The sequence below is a fragment of the Lissotriton vulgaris genome, chromosome 1_1 (genome assembly GCF_964263255.1).
Source record: "Lissotriton vulgaris chromosome 1_1, aLisVul1.2, whole genome shotgun sequence".
NCBI lineage: Eukaryota > Metazoa > Chordata > Amphibia > Caudata > Salamandridae > Lissotriton > Lissotriton vulgaris.
In genome coordinates, this window is record NC_141685.1 from 721696635 (window position 1) to 721713940 (window position 17306).

Sequence of the window (17306 nt, forward strand, 5' to 3'; positions counted from 1 at the left end):
ACTGCCAATGCACTTTAGGTGCATTACGAATTGGAACTGGTTCACCTTATGAGCCCCTGTATTAGTGCACCCTAGGTGCCCAGGGCATAGGTGTATCCAAGGCCTACCAGGGGCTGCAGCATGTATTGTGCCACCCCTGGCCTGGCCTCCATATTTGACACAACTGGCTGATCACTCAGCTGGGGTAAGTCGGTGTAACCACCTCTTACTTAGGTACAGTATGTCTGTGCCTAACCCTAAACTGGACACATATGTTCCTATCAGCCACTCCTATGGAAGGCCTCATCAATCCTGGAGGCAGAGTGCTTGGAAATATGTGAGATGGTGCTCTGGCATGAGCTGAGCCTGTCTGCAGCTGTCGGGAACAACTCCCTAAGCTGTTCCGGGATATTGCCATACCATATACTCTTAAGTGCATTATAATCCTCGCGGTTAAATGCTATCTTTGGTTTGGCTTTATCAAAACATGTCGAGTAAGGTGTCATACGAATTGGAATACTATCCCCTCGCCAATTCTGGCGACGGGGATAGCATTCCACCCTTCTAGAGGGACACGACATGTGCGTAGCCTTAACCCCGGTTAAAGTTAAACAGAGCCTCAGCTTCACAAAATGGACGCTGCCACCACAGACACAAGTCTGGCCTCCTGCTGCTGACCGAAACTCGGCAGATGGTGGCCTGGACAAAGGGTTTCCTGCCTTGGGAGGTGCGAGCACCACCCCAGACAGGATTTTGTGTATTGGGTAGGACAGGGCTGAATAGAATCAGACATGCCCGGGGCACACAAGGTGTCCCCGTGCATAGGCCAGTCCAAACCGGTTCTGGGGCCTTCCAGCCCCAGTCCTGGCGCGGAGCTGGACAAAGGAAAGGGGGTGTAACCGCCCCCCTTCCTGGTTCCTCCCAGAGGAGGGACCTAGTAGGTGATCCACCCCCAGTTTGGGAATAAGAGGGGGAGCAGTGCCATTGCACAGCAGATCATCCCGAAATCAACTTTAAACAAGAAGAAGACTGGACTTCGACATTCTGCTGCACAGAAGACTGAAGAGAATCTCCCTTGTGGCCTAGGAGTGGCCACCCTGTGAACACAGGTACCAACCAGCAACTCGACGTCTGCTTTGCCGCCGCCTCCCGCCGGAGACCGAGCCCAGAGCCCGACAAGAACCAGACTCCCAGACCTCTCAGAGCCCGATCCACAGTCCCTGTGAAGAAGGGACCCGTGGAGGCACCGAGTGACGTGGGACCGGACCTCTTGAAAGACACCCGAAAAGCTGACTGCGCAGCTTCTGAGGCATCCTCGACGTTGTGCTTTGGGGATTGAGAACCCCCACCACCGAGCAGCCCTTGCACCGAAGATCAGCCCTCCAGCATCTCCACGATCTGCGTGGGGCCCTTTTGCATTGTGCCACTCGACGCGCCATCCCGGCCACTAGCCACGCGGCCAGCGGCCATCTTGGCGACGAACCCGAAGATTTAAACAGCAGGTCTGGTTGCTCCAGACCTACCCAAGCTCCTGTGAAAAGGAGCACCCGCTCTGACCTTGCTGGTCCGAGTGAACAGCATCTTTCAACTTCTGCGTGGCTTGCATTTGCCAAGGCCTGTTTGCTCCGATCAGGTCGCCAACACCGCCAACAGCGAGAAGCCTACGTGGGACAGCTCGTGACCGACTCCTGGACGTCCTCGACCCCGGGTATCCACGTGGCTGCAGAATGAAGCTACCCGACAACGCCTGTTTGCACCCGACATCGCCTGGTTCCAATCTGGTTCCACGGTAGTCACTGGCTAGTGACTTTGAACACTGTCCCCTCTGCTTTCAGGTCTTCACATCTTCAGATCCACCCTTGGATCCACCGGAACTCTTCTCATCGAGCCGCCTGCAGCATCTTCAGCTCCAAGCACCATCGACCAGCGTGACGAAACCCGACACATCTTCGACCCTGTGCACCCGCTTCCTGTGGGTGAGGTAACTCAGCTCCGCCGGTGCTCCTGCACTGGTACACATCCCAAGGGCCTGTGTTTTAAGTTTCAGCTCCGTAGGTCACTCGGAAGGTTCCTAACTTTCTAACTTTGTGCTTTTTACGCACCATAGACTTTGTATTGAGAAGTGCGTGCACTTTGAACACTGCACCCGAGTCCCGTGGGCCTTTCCCGACTTAGTTAACTCCAGTCTCGAATAGCTCCAGCGATTCCCAAGGCCCTAGGCCTCTTCACTTTCCTCCTGGTATCTCTTATACCACTTTCTTAGTATATGGTTTAGGTGGCCCCTAGGGCTCATCCATATTGTGCAACTTTTGTGTATTTTAAACTGTCTTGTGATTTAACGCTTGTGCTTCTGTGCTCATAAAGAGTCCAGGGGATTTTATAGTTAATAAATCAATATATATTTTCAATATATATCTGTGTGGTGTCCCTTTCATTTGGTATTCAAGGGGGTTGTGTATGGTATAACAGCTGGCTTCACATGCCTTTCAGAGTTTAGCCTAAGACTGCTTTGTCCACGTTACCACTAGGATAACTGGTCTACAAGGTTGAATTACAACCATCATCATAAGGGTTGCTTGAGCATTATATACCAGGCCAACTTCTCACAATGGGTAATCTAGATTTTACTATTCTTCAAAAGCAAGGCAGTAAGCAAAGGTCTTAAACATCATATTGTTACTTCGATTACTTTTGGAAAAGACCTTGGAGATTTGGGTTGTCATACAATTACAGGTCTGCAGTGCCACAAAACATCATGGCCTTCTACTAATTATTGTGCAAGCCTAAGTGTGGAAATAGTGGCTTTGTATCTTACTGGATAATGGCGATTGGGCGTGAGTCAGAAAGATTTTGCTGTGACTTATTTTTAGAGTTTTTTTTAAAAAAATTTTTTTTTTTTTTTTTAATAAACTTACTACGGAGGTGCGGGGAGACCGCGTCCGAACGGATTTTGTACAGTTCCACCGGTATACCGTTAGGCCCGGAGGCCTTCCCGGTCCTTAGGGAGCGGATCGCAAGGTCAATCTCTTCAGCGGTGATGTCTCTATCCAAGTCCTCTCTCTCCTCCTCGGAAAGACTGGGCAGGTCAATATCGGAGAGGAAGGCCGACAAGTCCGCCTCCGAAAAGTCAGAGGCAGACTCATAGACCCCCTGAAAGTAGCCAGCGAACGAGTCAACAATGGCGCTAGGGTCCGTAAGGACCACACCGTCGTCTCCGACGAGCTCGGGCACCACACGGCTGGCCATCTCCCTCCTGTCGAGCCAAGCCAACAACTTCCCGGCCTTATCGCCCACATCGTAAATACGGCCTCGCTGTTCCTTGGCCAGGATGAGAGCGGCGTTAGTGGCCAGGGCGTGGTACTCCGCTTGTTTCAGCGAGAGAGTATGGAGGACAGAGGGGTCCGGCTCGGGTCCCAATTGGGCCTCGAGGCGCAGTACTTCCTGCTCGATAGCCAGCATGTCAGAGTCTCTAGTTCGACGGGTCTCAGCGATGAGCGCCTGGGCCTCGCCACGGAGCACCGTCTTAAAGGCCTCCCAGAGTGTAACGGCCGACCCCACCGAGCCCACGTTCTCGGAGAAGTAAAGATCAATGGCTTTGGCCAGGAGGGAGCGGGTCTTGAAATCCCGGAAATACCATGGGTTGATCACTGCCGGACGTTCCGACAGAGTCACCCCAAAATCAAAGGAGACCCACAACGGGGAGTGATCGGAAATGCCCCGCACCAGAAAGCGGGCTTCGGAAACGGCGAGTGCGTCCGAAGCCAATGTGAGAACATAGTCGATGCGCGAAAGGCTCCCGTGTGCACCCGATAGGAAGGAAAATTGGCGGAGCGTGGGATGCAAAAGTCGCCACCCGTCCACCAGCCCAATAGACTCAAGGAAGGACGGCAGCCACAGCTGCGGGCCACGTAGGTCGCGGGGCGGTTGGCGATCAAGCAGACCGGAGCAAACGGAATTAAAGTCACCACCCACTATCAAACGACCAGCCGGCATAGACAAGATGGCACCACCAAGGTCCTGAAAAGTACTAGACTGAAGCCCTGGGGGGACATACACAGAAAACAATGTGAGGGAACGCCCTTCCCATCTACCAACCACACCGGCGTACCGCCCCCTATCGTCAATCAAGGTGGTATCTATCTCTAGGGGAAGGGACGCGCGCACAAGTATGCCCGCCCCCCGGGAGCCGGAAGAGAACCCCGAATGTGCCACCATTTTATAACCCTTACGATTCAGAGCTTTACAAGCGTTGCCCACCAAGTGTCTCCTGAAGAAGGACAATATCTGGCATATGCCGTTTAATCAGTTGTATCACCACCCCTCTCTTGATTCGATCACCCAACCCGTTAACATTCCAACTGAGAATTCTCAACATCCTACCCCTCATCCCTCCACTGCCCGCCCCACCCAGAGCCCAGTGACACCCGCATCAGAAACACTTCAGGAGCACCATTGTCCCATTGCCACACTAGAGAAAGAAAAAGGAAAACAACACAAACCATAAATATACCCAACAAACCCCCCACCCTGCACCCCTGCATTAGACTAAAAAGCCCCCCCAACCAGCAGTGTGCCTGTCGCCCCATTAACTACTCTACAAAAGACCCAGAGGAGTAAGGAATCCCCGTGAAATCGTCCCGCCACCCACCATGTAAATAAAGGAGAGAATAGTAAACAACAATAGCACCAATCCGGCGGTCATTCGAGGCAGGGGTAGCATCAGCTCCCAGTTCATTCTTGCCGCTCCGCTCCGCCCGAGGCGCCTCCAACATCATCTTCTTGCTCATCACGCGCAGGCGAAACAGTGTCCAGCCATTCGCTGACGTTCTCAGGATAGTCAAAGAAGAAGGCACGTCCCTTGTGTTCAACACGGAGCTTCGCAGGGAACTGCATGGAGTACTTGAGACCCATGTCTCTGAGGCGTCTTTTCACCCCCGCGTAGCTCAATCGCTGACGCTGTACCAGCCTGGTAAAGTCCGGGTAGAAGTGCACCTCCGCATTTTGGTAGTGGAGCGGCCCATGCGATCTGGATGCTTGGAGGATCGCATCTCGGTCTCTGAAATTGAGGAGGCGCGCCACGATCGGTCGTGGTGTCGCTCCCGTTTTAGGTGGGCCCCCTGGTACACGGTGGGCTCGTTCCACTGAAAAGAAATTACTCAGTCCAGAGGGCGCCAAATGAGTCTTGACCAAGTCCTCCACAAACAGGTCCGTTGCGCCATTCTCGGACCCTTCCGGTACCCCTACTATGCGGACGTTCTGCCGCCTGGCTCGCCCCTCAAAGTCCTCCAGCCGCTTTGAGAACAGATCAGTAGTCGACCGCAGGTTGCGGACCTCAATCTGCAGTTCGGAGACATCCGAGGTCAGACTGGCGGTCTTGATATCGAGAGTTTTCACACGCTCGTTGGTCTTGCCCAAGTCGGCCCTGATAAGGGTAATGTCAATAGCCATGGAGCTGCTGTACGTCGGCACGGAGGCTAGTAATGGCACCCATGATGTCCATGAGGGTAGGATCCGAGCCGTCCGGCGGGCTAGTCGATGGGGTCCCTTTAGAGACAGCCCCAGATGCAGGTGGTGACTTGAGGTTTACATATCGCTCCATGCGATTGTTCTGTGTTTGCGATTTGCCCCGACCACCTTTATTCGATGCCCTGTCCGGATCACCTCAGCCCGCCATGATGGGTACGGGAGAACAAAGGCAAAGCGGCAGCAGGTTCGGGTCCACAGCCGAGAGGCAGACGGATCAAGAAGTCTCGACCAGGCCGACGAGGGCAAGGCAGAAACGCAGTGTCTTCACCAAGGAGGCGGCAGGCGGGCACCACGTAGCCCGATCATGCGAAGTGGCGAAGTGACGAAGTCCGGAGGGATAATGGCACCGTCACGGAGCGGAGCTCAGCTCGACGTAACTTTGGTCAGGAGCCACCGATTTGGAAGCCGATTGCAGTCCCCGCCTCAGTAGGCCACCAGCATTACAGTTCCACCAACGTGGGTCAGGATTTCAAGCAGGATGATTGCGGTGGATCGGACGGTCCACGGAGCTCCGAGCTTACGCGGCCATCTTGGTCGCCCGCGAAGCTCCTCCCCCATTTTTAGACTTTTTATTGTTGACTACGCCAGGAGTATGGACTTGCTCCTGCAATTCAGGAGTAAAATAAGAGTACTTGCTACAAGGGCAAGTCCCACCAACTAAGCAATGGATCGAGTCCATTTAACAGATGAACGCTCAATAAAAAAGAGGTCTGGCCTAGTATTGTGTTCTTGATCAAATATTGTCTCTGAGTTATGTTGGTGGGTTCATAGTTGCAGGTGTGAGGAAGTGCCCTCTTCCTTGCATTGTATGCCCCTACTTTTTGCTGAATTGCTGATGTTCTTTGACTGAGTGTGCCCTGGGCTCTTGCTAATCAGGTGCCCATGGCCTATGTTCCTTCCCTAAAACTGCATTGAAGCCTAAAACCAATTGGCATCTCTCGCCCCATGTCAGCCCCTGGTAAATGGTACCACAGGTATCCAGGGCACTGTGACCAGAGAAGACCTCCAAGGGCTGCAGCACTTATTTTGCCACCCTTATAGGCCCTGTACCCTGACACTCACACACTGCCTTTGCAGATTGAGTGGCATGGTGCAGAACAAAGTGAAGAGACTACATGGCACACTATGCCCACAAACCACTGCCCTTGCTTACATCAGTCACCCATCTAGCTGGGTGCCCTATGCCAATGGTGAGGGTACAGGTGCACGAGCCCTGTACCCCTACAGTGCCCAAATCCATTCCTGGGCACTGTAAGTACAGTGCTGCCGTTAAGAGTATATGGTGCTGGGAGTTTGTCATTATGAAGTCCACAGCACCATAATGGCTAAACTGAAGACTGAGAAGTCTGGTATCAATCTTCTCAGCACATTAAACCCTCACTGACGCCAGTGTGGGATTTAATGTAAAAAGCACATCAGAGGGCATCTTAGAGATGCCCCCTGAAACTCAACCAACTTCTTGTGACCTGACTGTGTGGCTGCCTAGGCTGCCACCACCAGACATGTTTTTGGATCCCTGGGTAGAGAGCTGCTGCTCTCAGGGGCCTGAAACAATGCACATCCTGGGACGAGGTGCCAAGCCTGCTCTCCCACAATAGGCAGGGTTCACGAAGGACAAGCTGCAATGGCATGCCGCCTTTGTGAGCTTCTCCAGACCATTTGCTGCTTTCAGCAAATGGTCCCCACTGGTTCTAACCCCCACTTTGGGATGGAGAACCAGCGGGAAAAACAAGTGAGGAAGAGATGTGTGCCCACCTCTGCCAACTCCACCCCTCAGGTGGGAGAGGCGAGGTAAGCACAACCTTGAAACTCTGCCATCTTGAGGGTGGGGTACCTAGCCAACCAGAGACAGGCTCCTGCCCCCCCCTCCCACTGGAAAGTGACAGAATAGGGGGTGTACCCATGCCAGGGAAGGGACCTATAGGTCCTCTCCCTTTACCTACCTTTAATGGGAGAGGACATTTATACTCTCCTTCCTTCTGCTTCTTCACTTTAGCTCCTCCCTCTCATACTCCCAGTCCTGGGTCCTAGTGTCCATGTATTTACCCATACCACGATACTCCACCTCCCCTCTCCTTACACACTTAGAACTGATACCAACAAATAATATAATAAGTATTTAAAGAAAGAAAAAGAACATAGTTACAGTTCTTGAATTAAACGTGTAGGTCTCCGATGAATACGCTGTGGCCGACTGGCACCACCTTGAACAGGTCTTTCACTTGCAGCCAGGAGCAAAGTAGACACCTACCCACTTTCTATCACCTGATTATTGCTGCCCTCGCTGAAGCTTCTAATGATTCTATTGTACCTGACATGCACCTCTGAAAATGCGCAACATTTCTTGTTATCCTCTTGTCCCCTTAGGCGGCTGTGATCATGGTCCCTTTTTGTTTCGTTACCATTAGGGGATGAGCGTGATATCAACTGTCAGATTTTCTTTGTTGTTCTTGGCGAACAAGTACCCAGTCTGCTTCTTTGATGAATTACGGTTTGACTCTCCTATGACTGTCGTGTGTATTCATTCACCTTGGCTTTTTTAGCACTATCTATTGCTGCTAAATCATCATTTTCTGGATGTTGACCCCTACAGAAAGGGGACACTTCCTAATTCGGTATTTTTGTGCACACTGTGTGACCTTGCATCAAAGTCGCTGGACATCTGTCTGTCATGCTGTGAGGTGTGGTCCGATATGCTCTTAACACCTCGTTCAGTGCTGTTTGAATATCTCGTTTGAAGAGTCCAGCCTGCTATATGGCTTTCTTCAGAGTCGCCATGAATCTTTCGACCATACCGTTGGCCTGTGGGCACAGGGGGGTTATCTTCCGATGTGAAAAGCTGAGATGAATTGCAAAGTCGGCAAATTTCTGCCCATTAAATGTAGGGCCATTGTCTGTCTTGACTACTTTGGGTTTTCCCCATGCTGCAAAGGCTTCATCTAGCACTGGTATGATGGTGGCTGATCTGGTGGAGGATACGAGGAGAGCAATAGGGAAGCAGGTGTATTCATCCATTATGACAATGATGTATTTGCCAGATTGTATGGCCCGAAAGAAATCTACTGCAACATGTTTCCATTCACCCTTCAGTAGTTCAGACATTTGCAGAGGAGCAGGTGGTTCCTCTCTACTAACCAGCTGACACTGAGGGCAGTCTTTCAAGGTCAGTTCAACCATCTGATCAAGAGAAGGGAACCAGGCCTGCTCCCTCAGTGCTCTTTCGGTAGCAATGATGCCTCAGTGCCCTTCGTGTGCTAAATTGACCATGCCTTAGCGTAGTTGCTTCGGAATGACAATCCTTTTGTCTCTAAACAGGAGGCCATCGTTGGCAAAGGACAGTCTGTCTTTTATATGTCAGAAAGAAGCGAGCTTATGGCCCTCCACCTGATGTTTGCGTCCAGGCTCTTCCTGGTGTCTCCAACTGTTTTCTGAGTGCTCTGCTTTACATCCTGCAATGTGGCATTGCCTGCTGTGACGTCACTGATGGCTTCCAGTGGAACTGCAGGGGATGTTGATTGAGCCACAACAAAGTATACATATTCCTCTGCCGGTGAAGCATTTGAGCATGAATGTGAATGTAAATGTGTTTCGATTTATATAGCGCAACACTTTAACCCAGGGGTCTCAAGGCGCTTGCTTAGGGAACCCGTCCTGGTATTCCCCTGTGAGATACCCCGGCCGGGTGTCCACAAGGTGAAAGCCAGGCATCCCGCCGCGAGGGGCCGTAGTGGAGATTAAGCAAGCTATTGCCCAGAGTCGCAGAGTGTGACCCCGTGAGTCGAGTAGGCACCGGAGCGAGAATTGTCGACTCCTTGGAATTTTGAGCCCGAGACCCGCCGAGGCGGGGAATCGAACCCTGGTCCACGGCCGATCTCAGCTTCCGGGTCTGCCGCCTCTAACCCATGAGCCACACTTCTCCACATGAGGACCTCTTGGGATGTCGCGACATGTAGTCTGCTGGATTTGCTGCTTTTCCAGGCTTGTGGATGATAGTGTATATATACTCTTGAAGACGAAGTCCAGAGCATTTTATTCTTGGTCGCATTTTGGCTTGAGGATTTCCGAATATATTACGAGAGCTTGGTGGTCCGTGAGGAGTGTGAAGTGCTTTCCATAGATGAAGATGTGAAAATGCTCACAGGCCTGGACTACAGCAAGACTTTCTTACTCCTGCTGGGAGTATGCTCAGTCAGGGTCTGTCAGACTGCGGCTGGAATAGGCCACAATGTGAAGCTGGTCGCTTTCCTTGTCATACTGAGCCAAGATGGCTCCTAGTCCTACTGGACTGGCATCCACTGTTATCTCCGTCTTCCGACGAGGGTTAAAGTATGGCAGGTTTTTTGCTGATTCCACAGCTGTATTGTTCAGATGGAAGGCTTGATTGCAGCTAGTGGACCATTGGAAAGTATGGCCTTCTTTGGTCAGTTTCTGCAGAGTATAGCTGATGGTGGAATAGTCTTTGATATGTTGTGGGCAGTAGCTAGCTATTCCTAGAAATGACCGAACATCTCCAGTATCTCGAGGGCGAGGAGTGTCATTCAGTGCTGCATTTTTGTCATGGTCTGGTCTCATTCCTGTGCTTAAGAAGATGTGTTCATAAAACTTCAAGGTGGATTTGTGGAATTCACATTTATCTTTGTTGAGAGTCAGATTTGCTTCCAAGAATGCGCAGCATAATCGATCTAGTGCTTTGTTGTGTTCCTGTACTGTTGCGCCAAACACGAGTATGTCGCCACTGTAGTTGAGAGTGTTTGGGATGTGATGGATAACTCTTCTGATTGCCTCCTGGAAGATTTCAGCAGCAAAAGAGACCCCAAAATGGAGTCGTTTGTACCTGAAGAGACCTTGGTGAGTCAAAAATGGGATGATGTATCGTGACCTTTCATGCAATTCGAGCTGGTGAGAGCCCTTGTTAAGATCCAATTTGGAGAATATTTGTGCGGTTGTGGATCCATTTTGTTGTACTCTGCAACTGAGATGTAATTGGGAGCCGCACCACTGTCTAGTATAAACGTGGCTGAGTGTTCACCCATTTGGAGATGGAGTCTGGAATATTTCCTGAGCCTTTCCGGGTCTGCGACCATGCAAACATATTCCCCTCTATCTTGCGAGAGCGGTGTGAGGGACCATGATTCTTGAGATGCTGAACTTCGTTATCTGCGAGAAACCTGAGAATAGAGACTCGAACGTGACAAGCTGAAACACGTATCTCTGTGATCTTGTACAGCTTTGGCGTGATGTTGAGAGCTGTAGTATTTAGATTGCCTGTGAGTGTCCCTGTGAGTTGCCTGACATACTGTTTTAAAGTCGCTTTCTTTCCCACATCACCAACACTTCTGATCTAGTGCAGGACACGTCTCAGTGTGAGGAAAATCTTGATCGCAGCGATAACACTTGAGCTGTCGCTCCCGACCCTTGTTAGCCCGGTCCGGACTGCAACGATGACTTGGTCTTTATGAATATTCTTTGGACTTGGACAGTCTTCAACCTGCAGAGGAGCAGCACTGTGTGTGAGGAGACTGTATTTGGAAGGCTAATTCCCGTTTGTCACCTTTACCAGCTTCCATTTGTTTTGCATGTTCCTCTGCTTGATCGTTTACTCTTGTGATTTCCTCACTTTCATCCAATGAGTAGCTCTTCTTTAGAAGACGTCTGCGTAAGGATTCAGATTTACACCCTTCAATTATACGTAGGCGACGAGCATCTCCTGTCATAAAGGAATGAAACGCATAGTATCGCGCCAGCCGCTTAAGGCGCGAATTTAATTCTTCCATCGTTTCATCCTTTTCTTGGGAAGAGAGATTGAAAGTGTAGCATTCGTCGTCAATGTTACATTTCTGAAGACATTTTCTGTTAAGTGCTTCACGCAGACCTGGGTAGGAAGATTCAACATCAGCTGGAAACTCATTGATTATTTGGCCAACTTCTTTCCCAACAAGATTGCACAAAGTGATGAGTTGTTGACCAGGATCTGATACTTATGAGCCTTTCATAAAGTCCTCAAAGTCTTCCCTCCACTCCTGCCAGCGAAGACCCATACCTCCTCCAGGGATGAGAAGCAATAGCTCCGGGGGACGCAGAAAAGGAATTCCCACCATAGCAAAGATAAGTCTTGCCACTTGGGATGAAGACGTGGGAGACTGGAACGCAGCTCCCCTGTCCCATGAATCTGAGCGTTGGCTGGTAGTCAGTGAGAGAGGCATGGTTGGAGCCGACCTGGCAACTATGAGATTGAGGTGAAAACATCTTGAGAAGGGCAAAGAAGACTGATCCAGCGTGAATGTGGTAATGTTCGTGGCAGAACTCATGGTGTGTGAATGAAGCAGGGAGCAAATGGCTCAGCAGAGTAGCAAGTAAGGTGGCAGCACACGTCGTGGCAATGGTCTCATCTGAACGTAATCCTGACAGGCAGTCTCAGAAAGAGCAGACAACACAACTGCCTGACTCCAAAATGGCCGCTCAGAGTACCTGGTAGCTGAGTGGATGGGCCTGCCTGACTTCAAGATGGCCACTGGGCAGGGCTAATAAGAGGCCAGGGTCACAGCAGGGTATGCAGCCGGTGAGACAGAGCTACACCCAGCCCAGCAAGCAGGAGAAAGACAGCACCAGGGAGCAGGGCCAAATCGGGGTTCCAACAAGCAGGAACAGCAGATAAGTGTAGACAGGCAGGCTTACTAACATGCTCAGGGTGGGCTCCTGACAGGGTGTCCTGGCAGCTCACGGATCGGGAGCCAGGAGCTTCCAGGCTGATGAACACGCGGTCAAGGTAGGCACATGGCAGTGCGACACAGCAATCCGGACGTCCGATGGGCTGGAGCTAGGAACAGGTGCATGGGGCTGACATATACGCACTCAGGGTGGGCTCCTGATAGCACGGTATGGTGCAAACATGTGCACTGGAGCAGCCAGCAGTGCGTGACTGGGGTAGGCTCCCAATGTCACAAATTGTACAGAAAACATCGGGTTGACAGCAGGAGGGCGCACCCGGAGCAGGCTCTGGAGGCCATGTCGGGAAGGCAACTGAAATGGCACTATGTATATGGGTGAGTATAGGACTGCACTCCGCCAAGAACCAGGGGTGCCAGCAGCAGGCGGGTTGTACCCTCGTCACCAGATGTCATGTCCCATGTTGATCACAGACGACAAGGACAAGAAGTGACAGTTGAATTTGCCTTGAATCTTCTACACAACTTCTTCCCTCAAACTCCAAACCCTATCCACTCTCCTCCCTTCCGCTTCCTCACTTCTGCTCATCCCTCTCATACTCCGCGTCTCAGGTCCTAGTGTCTGTGTATTTACCCATACCACAGCACTACAGTAACTATAGTTTTGAATTGGTGTGTCACTATGAAGGAACATCCACACAGAGGTGACCGTAAAGGTGTTATGGACTTTATATGTCGCTTAGCCATTCAAACGGTTACAGGTTTCGATCCCGAAAGGTCAACTCACATCCTTCCCAGGTTGATACTGAGTACTATAAACCTCTTATTCAGCTTCAGGAACCCAGAAGTGAATGGGGACTTTCACAAATATACCTTAAGTATGTTAGTATTACCTCATTTTGCACTTTGCATATCAGTGATGTGAGGATTAATATTATTATTTTTTATATGTGTAGCCGCATGTTAGAGAAACAGCCTCTTATGGCCAGAAGATACCCTATAATTTTACATTTGAACACAAGATAGAAGCACCCAGTAAACCCATGAAGATTAAGTTTATGATTCAAAATGTGGCTATGTCTGCCTAGTAAGATGTTTTTGCTTTTAGTTCAATAGCAAAACAAAGCAGATGTAATGTTCAGCGGTTTTCTTTCTTTAAGCAGCAATTTTACAAGATATTAAAAATTGGTAACTGAGATTCCAGAGGGGACGTGCTACTTACAGTGTACAAGAAGAACTTGTAAGCATCAATAAAACTTTAGACTGCTTGGGGCACAGCCATGCATTATACTTTAGAGCATCATAAGCTTTTCTATGGATTAGTCTCCATGCTGTTGTGGCCCTTGCCACACAATTGTTTGCAAAGCCTGGTTGGGTGAGATTTTATGGAGGCAAGTCATAATGGGTAATCTTGATTTTACTATTCTTCAAAGCAAGGCAGTAAGCAAAGGTCTTAAACATCATATTGTTACTTCGATTACTTTTGGAAAAGACCTTGGAGATTTGCGTTGTCAAACAATTACAGGTCTGCAGTGCCACGAAACATCATGGCCTTCTACTAATTATTGTGCAAGCCTAAGTGTGGAAATAGTGGCTTTGTATCTTACTGGATAATGGCGATTGGGCGTGAGTCAGAAAGATTTTGCTGTGACTTATTTTTAGAGTTCTTATTGTCGACTACGCCAGGAGTATTGACTTGTCCTGCAATTCAGGAGTAAATTAAGAGTACTTGCTACAAGGGCAAGTCACACCCACTAAGCAATGAATCGCGTCCATTTAACAGATGAACGCTCAATAAAAAAGAGGTCTGGCCTATTATTGTGTTCTTGATCAAATGTTGTCTCTGAGTTATGTTGGTGGGTTCATAGTTGCAGGTGTGAGGAAGTGCCCTCTTTCTTGCATTGTATGCCCCCACATTTTGCTGAATTGCTGATGTTCTTTGACAGAGTGTGCCCTGGGCTCCTGCTAATCAGGTACCCATGGCCTATGTTCCTTCCCTAAAACTGCATTGAAGCCTAAAACCAATTGGCATCTCTGGCCCCATGTCAGCCCCTGGTAAATGGTACCACAGGTATCCAGGGCACTGTGACCAGAGATGACCTCCAAAGGCTGCAGCACTTATTGTGCCACCCTTATAGGCCCTGTACCCTGACACTCACACACTGCCTTTGCAGATTGAGTGGCATGGTGCAGAACAAAGTTAAGAGACTACATGGCACACTATGCCCACAAACCACTGCCCTGGCTTACATCAGTCACCCATCTAGCTGGGTGCCCTATGCCAGTGGTGAGGGTACAGGTGCACGAGCCCTGTACCCCTACAGTGCCCAAATCCATTCCTGGGCACTGTAAGTACAGTGCTGCCATTAAGAGTATATGGTGCTGGGAGTTTGTCATTATGAAGTCCACAGCACCATAATGGCTAAACTGAAGACTGAGAAGTCTGGTATCAATCTTCTCAGCACATTAAACCCTCACTGACGCCAGTGTGGGATTTAATGTAAAAAGCACATCAGTGGGCATCTTAGAGAGATGCCCCCTGAAACTCAACCAATTTCTTGTGACCTGACTGTGTGGCTGCCTAGGCTGCCACCACCAGACATGTTTCTGGACCCCTGGGTAGAGAGCTGCTGCTCTCAGGGGCCTGAAACAATGCACATCCTCGGACGAGGTGCCAAGCCTGCTTTCCCACGATGGGCAGGGTTCACGAAGGACAAGCTGAAAAGGCATGCCGCCTTTGTGAGCTTCTCCAGACCATTTGCTGCTTTTAGCAATTGGTCCCCACTGGTTCTAACCCCCACTTTGAGCAGGAGAACCAGCGGGAAAAACAAGTGAGAAAGAGATGTGTGCCCACCTCTGCCAACTCCACCCCTCGGTGGGAGAGGCGAGGTGAAGCACAACCTTGAAACTCTGCCATCTTGAGGGTGGGGGGACCTAGCCAACCAGAGACAGGCTCCTACCCCCCCTCCCACTGGAAAGTGGCAGAATAGGGGGTGTACCCACCCCAGGGAAGGGACCTTTATGTCCTCTCCCTTTACCAACCTGTAACGCCCCTACATTTAGTATTTGGAGGCACTCTAAACCTTCCTTCCTCAGATCCAGAAATGACAAGTAAAGAAGATAAGAAGAAGGACGAGGAGCCATGCAGAGCTAACACAAGGACAACACCCACTGACTAGGCCACAGCCCTAGGGGCCTGTCACCCCTCAAACCTGCTCCTGCGAAATCCCGGTGTGTCCTGCAGCCAGCAACCTCAAAAACCCCGGAGGACCTGCCTGCCTTCACTTCAAAGACTGAATCTCCTGTGAACACCGGACTTGTTCAAACTGCAGCTTCTAGTGCCAGCGAGAGACCGAGAATCCAGCCCACTCTGTACCTGCTGAATCCGGCCCGAATGGAAAAACACCACGAGGAGGTCACCCCGGTGATCCAGACCCCCCCCCACAGCCTTGTGTGCCCAAACAGACGGTGCCTAGCCAACCCTTAACTTCCCAACTTACCTCTTCAAGTGGTGGTTGCACCCAGAAGTCCTTTGTTTCCCTGCCTGCAGTGCTTTTGCAAACCAGAGGTTCTTCATAGAAACAAATAGGGCGCCCTACGTCGAAACAGCACTCTGCACCCGGCCACCTCAGTGATGCTGAGGGTACACGTTTTGTGCTACTTTGTTTCCCCATTTTCCCTGACCTTAACCCGAGGAGTTTAGCTCCCACAACCCACTGTCCTGCTTGCCAGCAGCCACCAACCGGAGGCCCCCTAACCCCTGTTGGATAACATTGGGCCTCAACACTCTGCACCTGGCTGCCCTAGTGCCGCTGAGGGTACAATAACAGTGCATCACTGACCCTGGGAGACCCCTGAGTCTAACCCCAGAACCTTGAATCCCACAGTCGATTACTTACCTGTGAAACGTGAACCTGTTTTCCTCCCATAGGATAACATTGACACTTTTTGTCCAAAAAGTTTCAGTGTGGGGATTTGAAACCTAAAATTATTCTTTAAGAATAGCACAAATAACCAAAACATGTTTATTTACCTGTTTGCAGGAAATGTCCCAGTGCTGAATCTAGGTATCCAGCACTGAGTGAGAAAAGTAATGTGAAAAGTAACTTACCTGCAATTTACTGAAAAAGCCTATTCATTCCAATGTACTGTATTTGCCAAGTGTTGCATACTACTGCTTCCCTGTAAATCAAACAAAGTACAATTTCTACTGTATTTTCAAACTGTTCTATATCCTGTAACTTATTATTGAAAAGTATTTAATGCTTACCTGTACCGGGCTTGCTGGTTCTAAAAAATAACAACAGTATATTTTTCTATAAACACAATTGGCCTAGAGTTTAGTTCTTGAGTGTGTGAATTCATTTGCTGACTGAGTGTGTACATCAAATGCTTAACACTGTCCTCTGATACTGCCTTACTGCTCAACCAAGCTACCACTATCAGAGAATAAGGTTCTATCTAACTGTAACCTCTGCCTACCTCGGGGGACACTTGGACTCTATACACCTTATACCTCACTTTAGTGTAGTATATATAGAGCCAGTTTCTTACATTGGTGGATCAGCAATTCGTCACTGAGATCTAAAAAGTGACTTCTCACATTTCGGATTGACGCTCAGATTTGAATCTTGATGCATATCTATGTTAATGAGCTGAAGTTATGACGGAATGACGTATTGAAAGTTATAAAAAATGAAAATATTTAAATTCATATCATGCTTTGGTTTGCAGGATCATGCGCACCATTATCCAAAGAAATGGATCCAAAGAACATAATCCTTATAGACGAAAATAAAGAAATTAAAGACGGAAACACAGTGGAGTTTACATGTAAACCAGGTTTCTACAAGAAACCAAATCAAGTAATGAGAGTAAAGTGCGTGCAAGGGAAGTTGGATTATCCAGAGTGTGACAGTAGTGAGTATTGCTGCCTAAAATGTGATTTAAGTTGCCTAGGCCAAGTAAAATATTGATGAAACGGAAGTAAATCCTCAATTGATTGTTTTTTAAACACATTGCCATTCGGTGATGTGTTTAAATCTCTATGCAGGTTCCAGAGCTGTTTTTATAAAATATTGATAACGCTACCGTATCTCAATTCACCTATTTGTGTTTTTTTCTTTTGTTTTGAAA

At 49.5% G+C, this 17306-nt stretch overlaps 1 protein-coding gene across 7 annotated transcripts in view; it reads left to right on the forward strand.

Annotated features, from left to right (window-relative positions):
- Positions 1–17306, forward strand: part of LOC147747711 (coagulation factor XIII B chain-like) — an 825373-nt gene that overhangs the window by 466938 nt on the left and 341129 nt on the right. For all 7 annotated transcript variants that reach the window (XM_086955018.1, XM_086955010.1, XM_086955043.1 and 4 more), the window contains one exon: positions 16905–17090. In XM_086955018.1, coding sequence (XP_086811144.1) covers positions 16905–17090 — 186 coding nt within the window. The remainder of the gene's footprint in view (positions 1–16904; positions 17091–17306) is intronic.